This window comes from Engystomops pustulosus, chromosome 11, assembly GCF_040894005.1.
Source record: "Engystomops pustulosus chromosome 11, aEngPut4.maternal, whole genome shotgun sequence".
Classification (NCBI taxonomy): domain Eukaryota; kingdom Metazoa; phylum Chordata; class Amphibia; order Anura; family Leptodactylidae; genus Engystomops; species Engystomops pustulosus.
Window position 1 is genome coordinate 66644745 of NC_092421.1, and position 23773 is coordinate 66668517.

Consider the following 23773-nt stretch of genomic DNA (forward strand, 5'->3'; position numbering starts at 1 on the left):
CCATGGCCTCTTTCCTTCTAAACTTAACTTGATTATGCTAATAAGCCAGAAGTGCTTCTGAGGGTGTTACCAGAGGCCCTCTGTTCTGTAACTTCACATGCTGATACACTGTCTCCCCTCCCGTTGCATGATGAAATCTCACTGCAGCATAGAAAGTTTCAGCACACAGCGGGAGGGAAGAAGTGCTCCTGCACAGTGTAACAGCCTGCGAATCTGCAACCTGGGGAGGCTCTGGAACCAACCCCAGTAGCCTTTCAGGCCCATTAGCTTAATGTAAAGTTTATTTTAAAAGCAAGGAGGCTGTGCATAACTGAAATCACAAAATTATCACAATCTAAGTGCAAATTCACACGACGGTTGGGGGGGGGGGGGGGGGGTCCGTATATACACTGTATATACATCCCACATAGGCCGGCAATGGGCACACAGCACAGTACCATTCTGTACCCGGGAAAAGATAGTACATGTCCTATGTTGTCCCGTATTACGGCGCGGTGTGCCATATATCTATATGGAGAGGGGCAGGGCGAGCAGCACTCACCCCCTCCTCTCCCATGCGCCCACTGGCACACGTTCAATGTGAATTCTCCCTAAGAGTAAGTATCCCTGGTCTATCATTGGGGATTCCCTTTAAGGATATATTCACAATGCATTTTTGTGCAGTATATCAGCACTTAGGGCTCATTCACACGGCTGGCTGGGGGGGGGGACGTACATGTGGCTGCATATAAGTCCCCATAGATGGCAATGGCGGCTCGGTGCTACACATGCGGTGTACAGTGCGGATCGGTGACACACAAAAAGATATAGCATACTCTATCTTTTTGCGAGTGTGCGGCCGCGCGCCGCTGTTTTCTATGGAGGGGTTACCTCCTCCTCCCCTCCAGCACACGGCAGGCATACCACGTGTGAATGTACCCATACCTAGACCTGTGAGGATACAGCATGATGGGAGAACATCACACTCTTATATAGTACATTAAACACTGGAGGAGCGGGAGGACTGAGGTGACCCCCTGCTACCAGAGCTGACATTTCATTACAGGATTCTGCAGCCTCTTCAGGGGATCATTTACTGCGCTGCCGTAAGCTGATGAACACATTCCTCCTTTATCCTGATGCTAATTGACCTTCTACACTGTGGGGTGCAAATCCCCCTTTATTAATACACCCAAAACATAAACAAGAGTAAGCTACCGAAATAGAACAACTGCTCCCCGCAGCCACTTACCGTCAGCTCCTACACAGGGAGGGAGGTGGAATGTGCGAATAGATCAATTACGAGGTCTGCTATAGCATAGTACAGACTGTCCAACAGGATTTTACATTTCCTATTAACTGGCTTAAATGGAATAATGAATTGGTGCAGTTTTTTTTTTTGGGGGGGGGGATGATTTATTTTCTTTTCTAATATTTTTCTTTTTGCAACATTTTGGGTACATTGGTGGATTTACTCCTAAGGCACCTGCCCGGCAACATTCACTGCAAACACATTTTCCAGGGTTTCCAAAATTAGTCAAAAGTCTATACCAAAGAGAGCAGGAGCACTGACCAATGCCAACACCAAGCATATGGTAGAGCAGAAGGTGCTGAACAGATTATACGTAACGTCCTACCTGCAGGCAGCATGTAATAGAGCAGGAGGGACTGAGCGGAGATTTATGAAAGCAATAATAAACACCCCCCCCCCCCCCCCCCCGTCCACTCTGTTCAGCTCCTCATTTTATGTAATTGGTTCCCTTTAAAATATAACATACAGCAGAAAAAAGTTTTGAAATACATTGACCCCTTCAATAAGTAAACAAAAATCAGCAAAGAGGGAATATAAAGGAGTATTCTTAAGGACTTAATAAAAGTTATGTTTTAGCCTTAAAACCTATTAATATAGAAAAAAACATTTTTTGTAAAAAATCTCAGGTAATAAATGCAGTCAGCATCTCCCTAAACGGAAGTGTAAATTCTAAGATAACTCACAGAGGTTTGCCATTGCACTGAAATATGCAATTGGCCAATTAGTGTCTCACAAGCTACCAGTCTGATGACACTTTCCCTTTAAGGCTGGAACTTTCAGACAGAAGGAAGTGTGTGGAGTGCGACGATCTATATCAGGAACGTCACATGACTCCCTGGAATGGTGATTACTCGCCGCCTGTCTGCAGATACAAGTGGATTCTCTCCACCAGACGCTTCCCAGAAATCTCAGCCAATCCCTTTATTTATCAAACCCAGAAAATAAATCAGTTTATTGACGCTACGTAATCAATGCAGACACAAGGCAGTAACGCTAAAAACAAGTATCAAATGCAAATTATGAAGAGTAAAAACAGGGTGAAAACATAAAATCCATGTTTCAGAGACACAAAGCGCAACTTCGAAAAGGTAAAAAACATGGGAAAACCTGCGCTACAACGTATTAAAACAGTCCAGGAACAAGACGGGCGCAAAATTTTACAGTTTTTAAATATACAGAACCTGGTGCAAATCTAACAACAGGTAACACTTTGTACAACGTCCTGCGGGGGGCACCGCTCAGCCATGGGTCGTGTCGTCCTCCACAAAGTCCTTGGCCTGTTCGGCTGTGATCACATCAATGTGACTGACCTAGGGGGGGAGAAAAGTGAAATAAATGACTTCCCCTCCTCCTGTGATCGTGTTATCAGAGCGGAGGGCGGCACATGCCAGCGGCGGCTGCTGCGACATCTGACACTGGCAGCAAATTCCTCATCTCTGCCAAATCTCTGCAGCAGCTTCATACATCACTGAGCACATACTCCCAGGCCGCAGGTTATTCATATAGAGATCTGTGCGATGTTGGGTTTATAGCTGGATGCTGCATTGTTTATTAATTGTTGTTGGTGTATACAATGTTACAATATACATTCTGTATGTATTCCTCACAGTTTTCTAGATCTCTGCTAGCGGTCATCCTATAGAAAGCTTTTATCACTCCCAGTGGACAGAAATCTGATCACACAGATGCACGGCTCGTTATATCACAGAGCAGTGGTCCCCAAACCACGGCCCGCGGACCGTTTTTATCCGGCCCCTTGGAGCGCCAGCGGCCCCCGGCAAGTCGCGGCAGTCAGGCAGGAGCCTCCGTCCGTCCGGACAGGAAGTTCCTGCCCGTCACTGAATAGTGCTCGACGCGGCCAATACGGCCGCTCAAGCACTATTATTACAGGTGGAGCGATGTGGCCGGAAGACGACCCCGGCGCACATCGCTCCGTGAACCTGAGTGTGTGGCCGCGTGATGACGTCATCACGCGGCCGCGCACCCCTTCCCGGCCGACAGCAGCCCGAAGATAGAAGACTTTTTTTTTAACCAGCAGCAAATATATTTTGGCGGCCGGGGGGCCCGGATATAAAAAAATAATTAATTATGGGGGCCTTAAATATAGTATAGGGCAGTATAGGGAATAATTAATAATGGAGGGGCAGTATAGGGAATAATTAATGATGGAGGGGCAGTATAGGGAATAATTAATGATGGAGGGGCAGTATAGGGAATAATTAATGATGGAGGAGCAGTATAGGAAATAATTAATGATGGAGGAGCAGTATAGGAAATAATTAATGAAGGAGGAGCAGTATAGGAAATAATTAATGATGGAGGAGCAGTATAGGGAATAATTAATGGTGGGGGGCAGTATAGGGAATAATTAATGGTGGGGGGGCAGTATAGGGAATAATTAATGATGGAGGAGCAGTATAGGAAATAATTAATGATGGAGGAGCAGTATAGGGAATAATTAATGGTGGGGGGGGCAGTATAGGGAATAATTAATGGTGGGGGCAGTATAGGAAATAATTAATGATGGAGGGGCAGTATAGGGAATAATTAATAATAGAGGGGCAGTATAGGGAATAATTAATGATGGAGGGGCAGTATGGGAAATAATTAATGATGGAGGGGCAGTATAGGGAATAATTAATGGTGGGGGCAGTATAGGAAATAATTAATGATGGAGGAGCAGTATAGGGAATAATTAATGATGGAGGGGCAGTATGGGAAATAATTAATGATGGAGGGGCAGTATAGGGAATAATTAAGGATGGAGGGGCAGTATAGGGAATAATTAATGGTGGGGGCAGTATAGGGAATAATTAATGATGGAGGAGCAGTATAGGGAATAATTAATGGTGGGGGCAGTATAGGGAATAATTAATGATGGGGGGCAGTATAGGGAATAATTAATGGTGGGGGGCAGTATAGGGAATAATTAATGGTGGGGGCAGTATAGGGAATAATTAATGATGGAGGGGCAGTATAGGGAATAATTATTGATGGAGGGGCAGTATAGGGAATAATTAATAATAGAGGGGCAGTATAGGGAATAATTAATGGTGGGGGGGCAGTATAGGGAATAATTAATGATGGAGGGGCAGTATAGGAAATAATTAATGATGGAGGAGCAGTATAGGGAATAATTAATGGTGGGGGGGCAGTATAGGGAATAATTAATGATGGAGGAGCAGTATAGGGAATAATTAATGGTGGGGGCAGTATAGGAAATAATTAATGATGGAGGGGCAGTATAGGGAATAATTAATGGTGGGGGGGCAGTATAGGGAATAATTAATGATGGAGAGGCAGTATAGGAAATAATTAATGATGGAGGAGCAGTATAGGGAATAATTAATGGTGGGGGGGGGGCAGTATAGGGAATAATTAATGGTGGGGGGGGGGCAGTATAGGGAATAATTAATGGTGGGGGGGCAGTATAGGGAATAATTAATGGTGGGGGGGCAGTATAGGGAATAATTAATGATGGAGAGGCAGTATAGGGAATAATTAATGGTGGGGGGGGCAGTATAGGGAATAATTAATGATGGAGGAGCAGTATAGGGAATAATTAATGATGGCGAGGCAGTATAGGGAATAATTAATGGTGGGGGGGCAGTATAGGGAATAATTAATGATGGAGGAGCAGTATAGGGAATAATTAATGATGGAGAGGCAGTATAGGGAATAATTAATGGTGGGGGGGCAGTATAGGGAATAATTAATGATGGAGAGGCAGTATAGGGAATAATTAATGGTGGGGGGGCAGTATAGGGAATAATTAATGATGGAGGAGCAGTATAGGGAATAATTAATGGTGGGGGGGCAGTATAGGGAATAATTAATGGTGGGGGGGCAGTATAGGGAATAATTAATGGTGGGGGGGCAGTATAGGGAATAATTAATGGTGGGGGGGCAGTATAGGGAATAATTAATGATGGAGGAGCAGTATAGGGAATAATTAATGGTGGGGGGGCAGTATAGGGAATAATTAATGGTGGGGGGGCAGTATAGGGAATAATTAATGGTGGGGGGGCAGTATAGGGAATAATTAATGGTGGGGGGGCAGTATAGGGAATAATTAATGGTGGGGGGCAGTATAGGGAATAATTAATGATGGAGAGGCAGTATAGGGAATAATTAATGGTGGGGGGGCAGTATAGGGAATAATTAATGGTGGGGGGGCAGTATAGGGAATAATTAATGATGGAGAGGCAGTATAGGGAATAATTAATGGTGGGGGGGCAGTATAGGGAATAATTAATGATGGAGGAGCAGTATAGGGAATAATTAATGGTGGGGGGGCAGTATAGGGAATAATTAATGGTGGGGGGGCAGTATAGGGAATAATTAATGATGGAGAGGCAGTATAGGGAATAATTAATGATGGGGGGCAGTATAGGGAATAATTAATGATGGGGCAGTATAGGGAATAATTAATGATGGAGGAGCAGTATAGGGAATAATTAATGATGGAGGAGCAGTATAGGGAATAATTAATGATGGAGAGGCAGTATAGGGAATAATTAATGGTGGGGGGGCAGTATAGGGAATAATTAATGGTGGGGGGGCAGTATAGGGAATAATTAATGGTGGGGGGGCAGTATAGGGAATAATTAATGATGGAGGAGCAGTATAGGGAATAATTAATGATGGAGAGGCAGTATAGGGAATAATTAATGGTGGGGGGGCAGTATAGGGAATAATTAATGATGGAGGGCAGTATAGGGAATAATTAATGGTGGGGGGGCAGTATAGGGAATAATTAATGATGGAGGAGCAGTATAGGGAATAATTAATGATGGAGAGGCAGTATAGGGAATAATAAATGATGGAGGGGCAGTATAGGGAATAATTAATGGTGGGGGGGCAGTATAGGGAATAATTAATGGTGGGGGGGCAGTATAGGGAATAATTAATGATGGAGGAGCAGTATAGGAAATAATTAATGATGGAGGAGCAGTATAGGGAATAATTAATGGTGGGGGGGCAGTATAGGGAATAATTAATGGTGGAGGCGCAGTATAGGGAATAATTAATGGTGGGGGGCAGTATAGGGAATAATTAATGGTGGGGGGGCAGTATAGGGAATAATTAATGATGGAGGGGCAGTATAAAGAATAATTAATGATGGAGGAGCAGTATAGGAAATAATTAATGATGAAGGAGCAGTATAAGATATGTGCAGTGTACAGAGGAATTTCTTAATTTTTTTTATTTTTTAACTTTAGTCCGGCCCTTCAACGGTCTGAGAGGGACCGTGAACGGCCCTCTATGTAAAAAGTTTGGGGACCCCTGTCACAGAGTAATCAGAGCCATGTGATATAACAGCTCGTGCACCTGTGTGACAACACATGATCAGGGACAGATTTCTATTCACTGGAAGTAAACCTAGAAGCTATCTATAGAATGACAGCAAGCAGAGATCTAGAAACCCACAAATAACTGATAAAATATACTGGAACATTGTATAACTTTTCATCAAGCAAACATTAATATTTATTTGCTCCCAGTCCAATTGTTCAAATCCGCCTTCAAATGTGTCACTATATGTGATAATAACTTAAGAACATTTTAACTTACAAAGGTGATATATATATATATATTTTTTTTTAACGGTTGTACTTAACCTTAGTGGTATATGGTTGAAATATTCTGCATTTATTTATGAAAAAAATTTAAAATGTGGGAGGTTAGACCTAACATTAACCATATGTCTGCTCTATGTTGTCATTTTTTAATGCTTTATTTTATTATGAAGTTAGGAGGCTTACAAATGGATCAGAAATTTTCCAGATTTTCATGAAAATTTAAGTATCAATTATTTTAGAGGCCTATTCATATTTGTGGGGTTTTAAATTGCATCCACATTTTTAAATTGCAAACTATTAAAAACAGACCTTGTTAACCGTTTAAGCATCAAACATGAAACAAAATGGAGATTCTATACGTAATTTTCGTATATATCCCAAATATAAAGCGCTTTTATTTTGCAGAATAAAAACACATTTGGAGAGAAAAATTACTTGCTTCTGCATCACCATCTTATAAGTGGTGTAACATTTAGATTTTTTCTTTTTTGTTGCTTGAGCTGTATTAGGACTTAATTTTTTGTACAATTAGTTGTACTTTTTATTGGAATCATTATGGTGTAAATGTGACATTTTGATAACTTTTTTTTTTGCTTTTTTAGTTGGACATACAAAAAATCAAAATTTTTTGCACCAATTTTTTTCACAGTTTCACAAACCTGTTATTGTACAGGTTTCTTACAGATGAAGAGATACCATATACAGGCGGTCCCCTACTTAAGAACACCTGACTTACAGACGACCCCCTAGTTAAAGATGGACCCCTCTGCCCACTGCGACCTCTAGTGAAGGTCTCTGGATGCTTTACAGCTGACCATTGCAGTCTGGGACTAAAGTAAAGTGTATGTAATGAAGCTTTATTGATAATCCTTGGTCCAGTTACAACAAAACATTCTGAAACTACAATTGTCACGGTGGCCAAAATTTTTTTGGGCTGGATCTACATTGATAAAATATACAGTTTCTACTTGCGTACAAATTCAACTTATGAACAATCTTGTATGTAACCTGGGGACTGAATATTCCTGTGCAATCCACATATATGGTATCGCTGCATCTGTAATAGCCTTTAATACTGTCCGACTGTGGGACTTGATCACTAAGCAATCAAGTATGTTGTCAGGTTGCAACACAAATTACTGTATGTAACGTTATTGTTTTGTTAAAATAAATTAAAAAATACTTTTAAAAAAAATCACTTGTTCAATCTAATAAGCTACAATACTGATGTATGGCGGTGTATTAGGCCTCTCTTCACACTTGCGTTGCAGATCACGTTAGTTGGGTTTTGGATTCAGTTTTTGCTAGGAGTTTTTTTTTTTTTCACACGCGTTTGACTTTTTCATGTGCACATTTCAAATCACATGATTCTTTACTTGGTGCCCAAATGCCACTTCCTGCCTTTTTTCCCACATTGCCTCACAACCCATGCATTTAAAAGGCATCGCACATGCAATTGTAATGCATTTTTGATACGTCTCCATAGACTTGAATAGGGAGTGAAAATCACAAAAACCGTAATTGTTGCCATGCTTTTTTTTTTATTTATGGGGTTCACTGTATAGGGTTAAGTAATGATTATATTTTATTGTACTGGTTGTTGCACCACAACAATATATGAACTGTGTGCAGTGATTTTCACCAATTTGGTCACTTATGAGGCATTTAGGGGACCTTTATTACTTTTTATTTGTATTTTTTTTACTGTCCCACTGTGGGACTTGAACAATCGATAATTTGATCGTTTGTTCAAACTAATACACTGCCAGACTGATGTATGGCATTGTATTACAGTAGTCAGCCCACACACATGCATTGTGCTGCTGAAGGCCTCGGGACTGCCATGGAGATTGTCTGCACCGCCCCTGCCCCATACAGCCGGGTTACCACACTGGTGTCAACAAGTCCTTTAGGAGGTTAATGAAGCCGGTCCATTTTATCACAACTCCGGCTCCACAAAATACTTGAACTTTTTTCCTCACTTTTAACAACATAGTTTTGGAGAACCGTAAAGTATCAAGTTGTTGGGAGGCAGAGCTCCTGGGTTTGCATTCAGTGCTGCCTGTGTAATCCCTTGTGCAGTGTCCATGTCCCGAATGCATTTCCTAGACTGATCAATGGGAACTGAATGCACTGTAAGTTATCAAGCAGTGAGCTGCAGAGTATTACTGTACTAACATCACATGAGACATTAGTACAGTATCATCCGCTCCTTTGCCCACTGCATTGTAACTGATGCAGTGATCTGCAATTTTGCAAACTTTCTCCAACATAAATAATGAAGATTAGGGACTAAATGACAAGAGTTAAACAAGTCTTTTAAAGTATTAGGTCCATCACAAGGGAAGATGGACACAGCTCACATCTGTATAACAGAGGGTGTCCGAATAAGCCCCGAAAGGGGGAGCTGAGCACCAGCTATGTTTAAAGTGCCCTGGTTTCCTAACATACTTCATCCATAGATATTTAAGGTATATCCTTGATACATGCAGTTTTCTCCCATATAACAGGTAACATGCATCATACGACAACCTCCAAACCTGAAGCCATGTAACTGAAAGTGACGGGATGTCTGTATCTTTGCTGAGAGCACTACTCCTCTCCTCACATACACATCACATACTGAGATCCGCACAGGACGTTCTCATTATTTCTCACCTTGTTCCTAAATTTCACTCCATAAAACTTGTCAGCGGATTCCAGCAGTTCTGGCCTGAAGGTTGTAGTGATGAACTGAGCGTGAGATGCGAGTTCCATGATCATATCTGTGGGTGGAAGGAGAAATCCTTTACACGAGACCACAAGAGAAAATACTGAGGAGCATAATGAGAACTATTGGTCCTAAAAGGATTGAGGATAAAATGGCAATATATTCTCTGTACTCCAGGATTGTGACCTCATAATAAAGGAGTCAGACCAAGATAAAATTTTCTCTGGGGTCTCAGAGTCTCAGAAGCAAATCCCTCCCTACCTGACACAGCCTTCCTGTGCTGAGCGTCCAAGGCCTGGTCAATCTCATCAAAAAGGTAGAAGGGTGCAGGGTCACACTTCTGAATGGCGAAAATTAGAGCCAGCGCCACCAGAGATTTCTGTCCTCCTGAGAGCTGCTGCATCTCCCTCATCTCCGCCTGCTTCCCTGTGAACGAGACCTAGGGAAAAGAAAGACCGTCATGCCTCGTCCCCTCAGTTCACACACAAATCCTAAGTGCCAACACTTGTTACTTACCCGGATACCGACACCGGTGAACTGGTCTACAGACGGCACACTGCTCTGGGAGCTGGAACCCCTCTCGCTCTCAGCACTGCCCTCCCCTTCATCCTGCGACTGACTCCCCTCCACGTCTCCCTTCTTCATCACCAATGTGGCCTTGCCGCCCGGCACCAGCTTCATGAACACTTCACTGAAGTTCTTTGACACCTGGAGGAGCAGATTGTCAGGTTACAGCCCTACAGATAGGGGGCACCGTGAGAGAAGCAGGAAGAGCACGGCACCTGCTTGAAGGTCAGCTGGATGGCCTCGTACTTGCGGAGCTCCAGGACATTCATCAGCTCCATGATTGATTTGTAGCCGCGGTCCAGTTCCTCCTGACGTTTTATCAGCTTCTCCTTCTGCTCTGAGAAGTTCACAAACTGGTCCAGAGCCTTCTTGTTGACGTGGCTGTACTTCTTCAGCTCTGTGTTACACTGCTCTAACTTACGGAATAACTAGATACAGAAACAAATCAACAGATTACTGGTCTGAAGTTGCAACTTTAACAAATGAAAGATTGTAAATGCTAAACAATGACTCAAGGACAGATCAGCAGAACAACCACCATCAAAAAGAGCCACAACGTCGACCCCTGGGTGCAGCGGGTTCTGGGTTACCTGTTTTAAACTCAAGGTTTGGTACTTTTCAAAGGCCTCCTGGGGAAGGGAGCCCAACTCTCGGATCTTCTTCATGCATTCCTCTTTCTTCTTCAGGAGCATTCCCTGCCGGTTTGTCATTTTCTCAAGTTCTTTTGTGTCGTGGTTGATGGCGTCCATGTGCTCCTTCTCCATGTTCTTCCACCGATCCATACTCTTCACAAGATCCTTTATCTCTGCTTCAGTTTTATCAATGGTGATGTCAAGACCTACAAAAGTGACATCTTCATGAGAGACTGCACGTACTACAAAAGAGACTGTGCATATACAGGAGTACTGATCCTGAGTTATATCCTGCACTCACTATTCTGCTGGTGCAGTCACTGTGTACATACATGACATTACTTATCCTGTACTGATCCTGAGTTACATCCTGTATTATACTCCAGAGCTGCACTCACTATTCTGCTGCTGGTGCAGTCACTGTGTACATACATGACATTACTTATCCTGTACTGATCCTGAGTCACATCCTGTATTATACACCAGAGCTTCACTCACTATTCTGCTGCTGGTGCAGTCACTGTGTACATACATGACATTACTTATCCTGTACTGATCCCGATTTACATCCTGTATTATACTCCAGAGCAGCACTAATTGCTATAGGTCAGTAAGCTTCTGAACAAAACACCCCCTTTATAATGTAGACAGTTATTTAGATGACAGTAAGGAGCCTGGTGAAAGGAAAACACTTTCTTCAATATTGTAGGCTCTGTATAAATATGCAGGCAATGCTGGGAGATTTCAGCTCTGTTGCATGCAGAATAGTGAATGCACAGTCTGCAGCCCAGGATGAATTAGGAGCTACTTCCATGGGCATGTACCTCACCGGGGCTTAGCACTGGGGACCAGTGACATGTGGAGTTTATTTTAGGGTTCAATACGTCACATAAAAAGTGTTTTGTCACTCACCATCTGACCGCGCCAATGTATCCTTTACCCGTTTGTTAATGGCCTCCAGTTCTGAAGTGGTCGCTGTCAGAACTGTCCCTCCCTCTGTTTCCCTCAATTCATTGAGTTCCTGTGATGAGAAAACATCCACCACTCACCATAGAGTCCCACAGTGTAATACAGAGGCGCAAAGGTTTTATGCAGTAATCTCCAAGACACTCACCACAGTAACCCCCCCCCCCCCCAAACACTCACCTGCTCAACCTGGTCCAGTCTCTTGCGCAGATTCTCGTTCAGGTAAGTCTCTACTCGGGTGATCGTCCCTTCCAACTTGATTCGCTCATTTAAAAGTTGTCGGTTTTCCTGGAAAATAATAAACATATTTAGATTATCTCAGGAGTGTTCAATAAATACTGGCCTCTAATAAATAATACAAAACATATATTGTGTAGAAGGTAATTGTGTTCTTATTGTTTTGATATAAAATATATATAAATCATAGAGAGGGGGAACTATGGAGATATAACGAAGTAAATTATATATATATTTTTTTAGATATATGCATCTAAGAGACATTTATACTCCTTATAGTTTTGCCCCCGGGTTCCAGTTCTCTCTCTCTCTCTAGTAGGAGAGACCCAGGTCTTCCACTGTCAAACTGCCCAGCACTGGCCACCACCAAAACACAGCAGGAGCTTGTCATGAGGCTACACATACCTGCTGCAGTTGTCTAATCTCGTCATTTAAAGCGTCCACCCTCTTCTGGTCGTCCAGGCTGAGTTGAGATAGTAAATCTGTTCCCAGCTCAGCTTTCAGTGACTCCCGGGTTGACTCCATGGCATGCAAACTGGCCTCCAGACTTTGAAGACTGCGTTGCTGTGGGGAACAATACAGAGGTCAGGTATGTAGCAGACACAAGGTAGATCGCAGTGTATTACCTGTACCTATACAACAAGAAACAGAATCACTGCAACTTGTCGCACCTTTGGCATAAATGTCTTCTCTGACTGAAGCCGCTTCTCCTTCAGCATCTTCATCTCGGAGAGGATGCTGTCCCGGGAGGCTTTGAACTTTCTCTGTTGCGTTTCAATCTGCTGCATCTGGTTCATCAGCTGATCAATTTCATTATTGATCCCTACACAGCGCTAAGGAACATGTATTACATCATGGAGGCTACGATGGGTTTATATCTAACCGACTGCAACAGAGTAACAGGCTACATAGGACTCACAATGCAAAAAATCTTATTTAACCCATTGCTGGGAGTCCCACAAGTGATGTCCAGTACCTCTTAGTTTTTATTGTAAAAGGAAACACATTCTGAACTGTGTAAATGCACTTCACTCACTAATGTAACTAATGTGGTAACAAAGTGGCATACAAACATCATCATTTCACATGAAAGGATATTTTCTATGTTCCTCCTTAGGTTCTCGTTGAGTTTGGCCTCCAGGGCGTGGAGCTCATCCTCCACCTTCCGGACGTCTTTCTGCAGTTCTAGCCTGGACTTCCTTGTGTCGTAGTAACCTCCGGTGAGAGCACCACGATGGCTCACCTGATCACCTAAAGGGACACAGAATACATTCAGAAAAGCAAGAATATGAAGCCACAGACAAACATGAACATTTTGATAGACACTTTATTTCACACTGCTCCAGGATCAAATAGCCAAGAACAAATCTCATTCCAGGTGCGAGGAGTCTAAGGATTGTGCAGGACATTGTTCATTATAACGGTTGCCTGCTGGTCATTTTGGTTTTCAAGACAAAACAGCTGGGGTGTAGCTCACACATGGAAAGCCAGCGCCTCCTGTCACTAACTTAGGACCGATAACCAGAGTGCCCAGTCTGATACGTTAACAGATCACAAACGATCTGGTAATGACGCTCGTATATGGGGCGCCTTACACCGGATAAACACACACAAAAATCAGAAGCCTGAGCAGACGGATTAGACTGGTCTTTATATTAATGACATTGGTGATGAGATTCCTATTCACAGCAACAGCTGTTGTATAAAAGTAAGAAACCTGATCAGCTAATCCCATCAAGCGTTGCTGGGAATTCTTATTTTTGTAGGATCGCCTCCAACAAGAAATTAAATTTATAAGGTTACAACTTGCAGACAACTAAACTGTGCCCCTGGCAGATGCCACCAAGATTGCAGGGGCCTGGCATCGAACGTGACATTACACCTACCTTCAAGGGTGATGCAATCCATTGTAAATGCCCTGGCCAGCTGTGTGGACACTTCCATGCTGCGACAGATAAGGGTCTTCCCAAATACATGCTTGAATGCTTTGTCGAATCGAGAAATGTATCGCAACTTGCTGATCATTGGAATAGCATCCTAGGATTAAACATTCACATAGTGAGTTCTTCCACTGCACATGAACATTCACACAGTGACCACAATGACTACAAAGTGACCAGATATGTACAGCCAGGAGCCCAGACACCTCCACACTCAGGAGCACAGACATTTAGAGCAGATCAATATTATTGTCACTAACATGCAGCACAGGTTAATTATGGATGTCAATAGATGAAGAGCGACCGATTCATATATGTGGGGTGTATCCAATTACTTTAGGAGAAATTCATTTCCAGCTTTTGGGCTTCACAGCCCAATGCTGTAGCTAGATTTAGTAGACCCATGCAGACAGTGGTCTTTACTACCTGAACTTGTCAGGATTTGCTGTGTATACATTTTTTTTCCCCCCCTCTATATATCTGGTATTGTAATCTACCTAATGATTATATTCCGGACTAATGCACTTAATAACTATATGATATTGTGCTCAGGACAATAATTCCTTTAATTATATAGCTAAATATAACTGTTACTTGTAAATGTAAAATAATAAAGATATAAATGAAAATGATGGATGATTATTTATGTATGTTAGGTCACATTACATTTGTGATCCATATGTCTTACATTGGTCTCGGGGTAGGCTGTATCTCTCACATCCAGCTTGTTGAGAGGAAGGAAGGTAACTTCTCCAGGAAGATTCATCTTATTGAACTCCATCAAGATCTTGGTGCTGACCTCATCAGAATCCACAATGTGATAGAAGAGCCTGAGGAAGAAGACACAAGAGAGTCTATAACTCTAGCATAAATCCCACTTATATACTTCATGAAATAGTACATGATAAAAAAACGTATTTACACGTGTTGGATTTGCAATGAATTTCATGGTGGATTCTGTGTTTAGATCTGTATAAGTCTCTTCCATTGGAATAAGATTTCCCAAACCATTAGCATACATCAGAATATTTCTTTGATGTAAATGCCTTTTCAAATTCCCAGATAAAATTGTTGAGCATCATCCACATTAAATTAACTGGGTAAAATCTTTTGCCACATTAGCTAAAAAACTTGAGCAAATCCACCGCCTTGTATTCTAATCACAGGTCTGCGTTATATACCCTTCAGAAGGTCCTTTAAACATTATCTTTACAGATGACATATTATATAGGTAGGTTAATCTGTGAGACATTACCTGTTGCCAGCAGTGACTTCAACACAAGTGTAGAAAGCTGGCTCACAGTCAAAATTATTCATGACAATCCCGTGGTAGCCGTTGATGACGTGCTGGTTGATGCCTTTCCTCCTGAAGTGCTCCAGAACCTTATTAATACTGTCAATACCGTTCAATATTGCCTGCAACACGCAAAGACGGATTTCAAAGCAAGAAGTTAGAAGAAAGTTTAAGTAAATGTGTTTCCTTCTGTAAAAGGATTTAAAGTAATAAAAGTTTAGGATAAGGTTTGTTTTGTCTTTTGTAGATACAAAATTTGCTAAAGTTAAAAGGGTTTTCCCACAAACTAAAGTTAGGCCCCATCCACGGGATAGGGCATAACTTGCTGATGAGTGGGGGTCTTGGTGCCGAGACCCCCACAGATCGCGAAATGAGGGGTCTGTCGGACTTCGTTGTCCCTTCAGACTAATGGAGCAGATAGGCGCGCATAACTCTTCTTGCTCCATTAAGCTCTATGGAGCTGACGGAGATCAGCGAGTGCTGTGTTCAGAGAAACTGCCTAAATCTATTTGTAAGCTATATCCAGCAAAGTTGTTCTACATCCCAAGATGTAGATTTGTGGAAAAAATAAGCCTTCACAGCTGCAACTTAACCCTTCAAGAAGCCGAGAGCAAAACACACTTTCCCATATGAAATGTGGTTGTATACCAATTGATTATCCTGAGGGTAGATGGGAGGTCATCTTCCTTATTATTATGCAGCAAAGACTTACCAGCTATGTAGAGGACTCAGCCCGTGAGCCCTCTCCATGCACCCGACATGTGACGTACTATTATGTCACATGTCAGTAAGGGGTTAAAAACCTTATTAAAAGGAAAGCAAATTCATTGCTGCAGTTCATAAAGAAAATGCTGGTAAATTCATGGTTAGTGCGTTTTGATGCTCAGCCGCACCCCATAGGAAGGCACATAGGCGGAAGAGAAATTAAATAATTACTCAGATTTTCCTCTTTTGTTGTTCCCAAAATTCTCATATTGGAAATCTGACTAGTTACGAGTGTAAAATGATTTCTCATTACAATCATTGGACACAATATACCAGGAAGTCCCCAGGTTACGTACAGGATAGCTTCTTTAGGTTTCTCAAGTTTAATTTGTATGGATGCAACAGGTATATTTTGAGAGTGCAACTCCAGCCTTTCTATAAGTCGGGGACTGTCTGTAATCCTCATTATGCCATTTTGGCTTTATTCAAATGGACTTGAGCACCATAGAACATTTTGGCAATTTCAACATTTGAAAATTGTGGTCAGAACAGCGCCTATAAAATGTCATCACATGTAAGTGATACAAGCTTAAGCCACTTTCACACTGCACACAGTATTAATCACAGGGGTAGGTCCAAATAAATCATTAAAATGCAAATCTTTCCATCAGTTTCCTGCAGGAGTCACTCTTGGATTTGCATTATGAACGCTGATGGAAAAGACAGAACAGATTTCAATGTAAGAAATGTTCGCACCTTTCCTGTTGCAGCACGAAGAAGTTGTTGTTTCTTCTCCAGATCTTCACGCTTGGCAGCCAGGGCTTGCTGCTCAGCATTCTCTTCTCTCCATAAATAACTATAAAAAAGGAAAATGAAAAGGAAAATGTAATCAATATGGTTTCAAACACCCGTTGATACCAGACCAATAATCTTGTGTTAACATCCGCATTATGAAAATCTATGACATTCAGGTCAAAATCTAAGTAGACAGCAAATGCACAGAGAACCATGAAACTTTCCTTAACATCGATAAAAAAAGAAACCCAAAAGCTTGAAAAGAAACATTTCCCCAGAACAAAGCACATTTTGCAGGAGCTTGAAATAAATATATTAAAGATTTTTGTTACTGTGCTGTCAATTTACATTTGTAACTGCAGAATAAAATGGTTTTGATTCAGAAAAAGTAACATATGAAATGGAATGCATCCTATTCCTCTCCATGAATACTTAGACTCATGTACCTGGATGAAACCACATTACATTTACACCAGTAATTAATAGCACCATTAACAGGGTTTCACATCAATGTTTGCACCGTGGGAAATTACAAATCATTAGCTCTGGAGCACCTACTTTCTCTCGCTCTGTAACTCGTCCTTCTTGTTCTTTACTTCATAGTACTTCTTGTCCAGTTCTTCCACTCGAGCTTTTACTTCATTAAGATCTTGATCCAATTTCTAAAAATCCAAAACATCCATACGCTTAGATATATACTGAAGTATATATTTATCCGAGAAACCAAACATCTCAATGGTCAGGTAGGGGCTTGTCCTGTGTGTAACTTTTATCCCACACATCTTGCCAGAGTCTGTTCTATAGATAAAACTCCTTCACAACATCTCTATTACTATTACGATTAGTTTATATTCAGGTGTTGCCTATACACAACTTACAGTGTACTGCTCAAGATTCTTCTCTTTATTTGCCTCTGTGTCTTCCAGATCTTTGTGTATGGCAGCGATCTGACGCTTCTTGTCGTTTATGGCCTGATCTAGAGACTTCAGTTCCTTTTTAATCCACTTGTCTCTTTCTTCTTTAGATGTGAACTGACTGCCACGGCCTTGCTTAGCATAGAGATCGGTTCTTTCCTGTGTGGCTTGTGCCAATCTAAGCAGAAAAGAGTATTACACACAAATATTACTTAAAAATATTGAAGAATAACAGAAGATGTCTGCATCCAAAACATAACATCACACACACAGATGGAACAAGAAGTAATATTACAATAGGTACAATGTTACTAATAACTACAAAATTTAAGTGAGGGTGGTCAAGAATTACTACCAATCAGCCATAACCTGTAACTGCAGCCACCATGCCCATAATATTTTAGTCCCGGACGTCCAGGAATCAGATATGTGATAAGTGCCATCCAGAGACAAGGCACTCAAAAATAAGCCCTGGAAAACCCCTTTAAGTGGCACTTCAGCTGTGCTGCTTTAAGTAAACCAATTGATCCAACAATAGATACCAACGCACAGATATTACATTCATGATGTGCAGAGATTGTATCATCCTGGGCATATTCAGGTTTACACCTCCTATACAAACAAACCTGGAAATGCCACTTTCTTCCTTCTGTTTAACGCTGCTGAACTTCGGCTCAGTCTCCGCCAGCTCTTTCTGTTTTTCCTCGATCTTTTCTAGTAACTTCTGCCTTTCTTTTAAGAGACGTTTCTTGAATAGAAAAAAATGAACATAAATTATCCAAACGTCAATGAAGCCAACATGTAGAAAAAGCAGAGACTACATGGCTACACATGAACCCAGATGTGCAGAGCTACCCAGTACCAGGACCACACAGACCCCCACCCGATGTCTGTTGCAGATGTAGTTACCCTCTGTTCACTATTTCCAGCCAGTTCATCCTGCAGATCCTTGGCTTTCAGCTCCAGTTTGGTCCTTTGCTTTATCTGCTCCTGTCTTTCGGAGCTCAGCTGCTCCTTCTCTTCCTTCATTGCAGAAATCTTCGATTTCAACTCTCGCACTTGACGTTCAATTTCCTAAAAAAGTTAAGTACAAAAAGTTACTAAATATTCTGCAGCTTCCAGGAAAGAAGTTTCGAATTTTTGCAAATATTTATCACTGATACATTTTATGATGAATGACCCTTATGTGTCATTAAGTGTCATTAAAGAAGTTGTCAAAATTTAGTAAAAACTTGCTTGCCTTAATTAAAAAAACAAAAAAAAAACCAAACAGCGCCACAACTGTCCATGGGTCATTCACTTCAGGGAAGTGGAGTTGTAATACTGCATGTAACCAATGAACAAGTGAAGGGCAGTCTGCTTAATCCCTACAGGGTGTACAGAGAAGACTCACATGCTAAACCCTCTCCAAAAACAGCAGGCGTTTGCTGCATTATTTCCCCTTTCGGGACATCATCCAAATGTCTAAATCTAAGTCTTAATCTGGTGATGTTATCGTAGACCCTTTGTGCAGTAGATTCAAAGGCTGTTACACTGTCACTCTCCTTACAGTGCAACAGACTATAAAGCCACAGAGCAGCTGTGTTAACACCCCCAGGAGCCCTTCTGGCATATTAGAATAATTGTAAAAGTTGATTTTAGAAGAAAGGAGGCCATGGATAACAGTAAGAGGATTACCCTGGTTTATCATGATGGATTTTGATAATAGATTTCCTTTAACCCCTTCCCGTCGCAGCCCTTCCCCCTTCCCGCCCAGTTTTCATTTTTCACTCCCCACATTCAAAAATCTGTAACTTTTTTATTTTTCCATGAAAAGAGCTGTGTGACGGCTTATTTTCTGCGTAACAAATTACACTTCAAAATGGTGCTATTTAATATTCCATGCCGTGTACTGGGAAGCGGGGAAAAAATTCCAAATGCAGTGAAATTGGTAAAAAAACGCATTTGTGCCGTATTCTTGTGGGCTTGGATTTTAAGGATTTCACTGTGCGCCCCAAATGACATGTCTACTTTATTCTTTGGGTCTGTGCGATTATGGGGATACCACATTTGTATAGGTTTTTATAATGTTTTCATACATTTAAAAAAATTCAAACCTCCTGTACAAAATTTTTTTGGGGGATTTTGCCATCTTCTGGCGCTAATAGCTTTTTTATACTTTGGTGTACGGAGCTGTGGGTTGTGCTGTTTTTTTGCGGATTTTGATGACGTTTACAATGTTATCGTTTTTAGGACTGTACGACCTTTTGATCACTTTTTATAGAATTTTTTTTTTTTTTAAATGGCAAAAAAGTGGCATTTTCGACTCTGGGCGCGATTTTCCGATACGGGGTTAAACGCAGTGAAAAACCGTTATCATATTTTGATAGATCGGGCATTTTCGGATGCGGTGATACCCAATGTGTTTATGATTTTTACTGTTTATATATATCAGTTCTAGGGAAAGGGGGGTGATTAGAATTTTTAGGTTTTTTTATTATAATTTTTTTTTAACTTTTTATTATTATTATTATTTTTTTTTTTTTTACTACTCATACATTACAATGTGCTGATAGCTACCGAAGCTACCATGGCGACGGATCGCCCACGTGCCGCCATCTTTTTGAAGCCGCTGGCACCTTTGCTGGCGGTGATCTGCAGGAAAACACCCGCGATTGGTGCCGGCACCGATCGCGGGTGTAACCGGTAAGCCTTTGCTGCAATATGCAGCAAAGACTTACCGGCTATGGAGAGGGCTCGGCCTGCGAGCCCTCTCCATGCACCGGGACCCGACATGTGACGTACTATTACGTCACATGTCGGTAAGGGGTTAAGGGACATCTGTCGATCTCTCAATTAATGCCATTGAATGTTGTCCATAAGCACAGAGAACCATGCACCCCAATACCAAGGATAAGAGGCACTTAATCAAGCCAAGTAATAACAGAATTGGCTACAACGCTTACCTCCATTTTATCCCTGGCGTCCTGTTGGGCATCTCTTAGCTGTCGTGATTTTTCACCACTTGTCTCTCTTTTTGATGAAAGCTACAATAGGAAAAGGTTGAATATTAGTTGATACTAACAAAGACCATAAAGTAATTGTCATATGTGTACATAAGGGGCTACTGTCCCCCACCTACGTTACAGCTCCAGACATGGAAATTAAACACTTACCTCATCCAGCTTGGCACGTGTCTCATTCAGCTCCTGGTTGTAGATGGTGTACTCCAGGGCTCTCCTCATCTTATCCCACTTCTGGTACTGCGCCAACTCTTCCTTCTCTTCCTCCAGAGTGTGCAGCCGCTCCTCAATGTACTTCAGCAGTTCATTAATCTTCTCACGTTTACCCTCTGGAAGGAATCACAGGACATGTAACCACATAGCGGACGCCATCCACAGACACCTGCCTGTATACGGAAATACGACTGACCAGTTTCCTTCATCAGGGAGATACTTTCTTCCTTCCGTTCATCGTATACCCTGGTCCCGGCCACTTCGCGGAGCAGCTTTAACCTCTGAGAATCTGGGGCTGTTGCCATTTGGTTGATCTGTAATTATAAATACAATATTAACCGTGCAGCCTCACATCCATTCTTAGACATGAATGGCTATCCACAGAGCAGATATACAGGGAGTCTATCACTAATCTACTGTCTATTAATAAAAACATAGAAACAGTGAGGCACACTATGACACACATTAAATGCTGGAATGATGTGTAAAACAAAATGTTAAAAAAAAAAAATGCATCGACGGAAATCAAGTTTATTAACCAATGAAGGCCTGGATTTGGAGTCACCCGCAAAATGAAAGTGCAAAAACACACTACAGGCTGATCCAACTTAATGTCTGTAAAATAAGACAAAATGCAGCTCAGTATTGTCTGTGGCCTCCACGTTCTTGTATGACCTCCCTACAACGCCTCGGTATGCTCCTGATGAGGCTCAGTATTGTGTGTGTGCCATCCACGTGCCTGTGTGACCTCCCTGCAACTCCCAAGCATGCTCCCGATCAGGTTTTGAATGGTCTTGTGAAAGATCTCCTCCCAGACCTGGACTAAAGCATCTGCCAACTACTTGACAGTCTGTGGTGTAACGTTACGTTGGTGGATGAAGCGAGACATGATGTCTCAGATGTGCTCAACCAGATTCAGGTCTGGGGAACGAGCAGCCAGTCCATAGCTTCAATGTCTTCATCTTGCAGGAACTGCTGACACTCCAGCATGGTCTAGCATTGTCCTGCATTAGGAGGAACTCAGGGGCAACAAGGATATGGTCTCACAAAGGGTCTGAGCATCTTATCTTGGTACCCAATGCCAGTCAGGCTACCTCTGGCGAGCACTGAGTGCTGTGCGGCCACCAGACTATCACTGACCCACTGCAAAACCGGTCATACTGAAGGACGTTGTAGGCAGCAGATAACTCTCCATGGCGTCTCCAGACTCCATGCGTTCATCTTTGAAGAGCACAATGCGCCAGTGGCGAATTTGCCAATCCTGATGTTCTCTAGCAAATGCCAAGCATCCTGCACAGTGTTGGGTTGTGAGCACAACCCCAATCTGTGGATGTAGGGCCCTCATACCTCATGGAGTCAGTTTCTAACCCTTTGGGCAGACATGCGCACATTTGTGGCTGCTGAAGGTCATTTCGAAGGGCGGTGGCAGTTCTCCTGTTCCTCCTTGCACAAAGGTGGAGGTAGTGGTCCTGCTGCTGGGTTGTTGACCTCCTACGGCCCCCTCCACGTCTACTGCTGTAGTGGCCAGTCTCCTGGTAGCGGCTCAAGCCTACACTACCAGACACAGCAAACCTTCTTGCCACAGCTCGCATTGATGTGTCATCCTGAATGAGCTGCACTACCTGAGCCACTTGTGTTGGTTGTAGAGTCCATCTCGTGCTGCCACTAATGCAAAATCTCCACCAACATTCAAAATTGATCAAATCATCATCACTCTTTTGAGTGTGTCTTGCTAATTGCCTGTGAAATTGATTGTCAATCAGTGTTGCTTCCTAAGTGGACAGTTTGATGTACTTAGAGTTATATAGTATTGTTTGTTTTTTGAGCAGTGTATATAGCGAAAACAGAGCATCACTTTTTTAACACAACTGTATAGTTAGAGGATTTTACCTACCTCCACTCGAATCATGGCCTCTAAATAGGTTAAGTTCTTAACTATACAATTATTTGGAAAAAGTGATTGTCTCGTTTGTTTAAAGTTTAAGGGGTTGATCTCGCCTCATATATACACCATAAGTCCATCTTTATGTTGCGCCTGTGTTACTTCTCTAGTACCCAAGGAATATATTAGTATTTCTAACGATATCATAAAACTGGCATCTAAGATAATTATTTATTCTATATATTGATTCCATTGTTATATTTGTCTTCAACGTAAAAATAAGAAAAATAAGTTGTTAAACAAAATTGTGCGTTACAAAAAGAAAATATATATAAAAAAAAAAATTGCTATATGATGTTCTCTTTGTGTGTGACATTAGGTAGCAGCATTGAATGGAAAGAAGTTATTGATTTGTGCCTCACTAGGAGGCAACAAAGTAGAGAAGGAAATGAAAAAAACATTTAAAAAAACTTCTGTGGAAGAACTAACCATACCTTGCCTTGTTTTACGATGTAGTATGGATTACTGCGAGAAAATCCAGCACTTTCCAACAGGTTCATCACATCATTCTTGCTACAAAAATAACATATATTATATAATTAGATCAGCAGAGCATTTATAACAAACTGCATCAGAAACTTAGAGACATAACTGATCCACATAACTTTCTGAATACAGGCTTAGGCCCCAAGCACACGACCATCGGGGGGGGGGGGGTGGGGGGACCCATGTACGGCTGCAAGCTGTACAGCCCTCATACGCGTCAATGGCTGTACAGAGCCGTTGTACAGGCTGTACACATGTCCTATTTTTTTCCTGTGTTACGCCGCCGTGCGCCATGTGTCTCTATGGAGAGAAGAAGGGGTCACCCCTCCTCTCCATGGCACCGGACTCGTGCCCGCTCAGCTACGGCATGCGTTCGTGTGCATGTAGCATAAAGCAGATCACAATGTAAATGACGTTGAGGTAATGACATGAATCACAGACCATCGCATTAAGAGAAAAAAATGCACAAAATGTTTGGTCCAGAAAATAAAGCAGAC

The 23773-nt window shown here is 42.0% G+C and overlaps 2 protein-coding genes across 2 annotated transcripts in view; one reads left to right on the top strand and one right to left on the bottom strand.

Annotated features, from left to right (window-relative positions):
- Positions 1 to 9533, top strand: part of LOC140105604 (uncharacterized) — a 253158-nt gene extending 243625 nt beyond the window's left edge. Inside the window, exon 7 of the transcript XR_011850602.1 lies at positions 9384 to 9533. The gene's annotated coding sequence lies outside the window, so the exon portion shown is untranslated. The remainder of the gene's footprint in view (positions 1 to 9383) is intronic.
- The window catches only part of SMC3 (structural maintenance of chromosomes 3), a 31683-nt gene continuing 10121 nt past the window's right edge, over positions 2212 to 23773 (bottom strand). Inside the window, exons 7-29 of the mRNA XM_072129588.1 lie at positions 23225 to 23303; positions 21045 to 21162; positions 20789 to 20964; positions 20579 to 20659; positions 18543 to 18707; positions 18260 to 18381; positions 17598 to 17811; positions 17278 to 17381; positions 16681 to 16780; positions 15181 to 15341; positions 14614 to 14755; positions 13872 to 14022; positions 13084 to 13236; positions 12657 to 12808; positions 12391 to 12549; positions 11929 to 12036; positions 11695 to 11803; positions 10741 to 10988; positions 10366 to 10578; positions 10100 to 10291; positions 9845 to 10022; positions 9532 to 9638; positions 2212 to 2601 (exon numbers count right to left, since the gene is read on the bottom strand). Coding sequence (XP_071985689.1) covers positions 2530 to 2601; positions 9532 to 9638; positions 9845 to 10022; positions 10100 to 10291; positions 10366 to 10578; positions 10741 to 10988; positions 11695 to 11803; positions 11929 to 12036; positions 12391 to 12549; positions 12657 to 12808; positions 13084 to 13236; positions 13872 to 14022; positions 14614 to 14755; positions 15181 to 15341; positions 16681 to 16780; positions 17278 to 17381; positions 17598 to 17811; positions 18260 to 18381; positions 18543 to 18707; positions 20579 to 20659; positions 20789 to 20964; positions 21045 to 21162; positions 23225 to 23303 — 3304 coding nt within the window. The 3' untranslated portion in view covers positions 2212 to 2529. The remainder of the gene's footprint in view (positions 2602 to 9531; positions 9639 to 9844; positions 10023 to 10099; positions 10292 to 10365; positions 10579 to 10740; positions 10989 to 11694; positions 11804 to 11928; positions 12037 to 12390; positions 12550 to 12656; positions 12809 to 13083; positions 13237 to 13871; positions 14023 to 14613; positions 14756 to 15180; positions 15342 to 16680; positions 16781 to 17277; positions 17382 to 17597; positions 17812 to 18259; positions 18382 to 18542; positions 18708 to 20578; positions 20660 to 20788; positions 20965 to 21044; positions 21163 to 23224; positions 23304 to 23773) is intronic.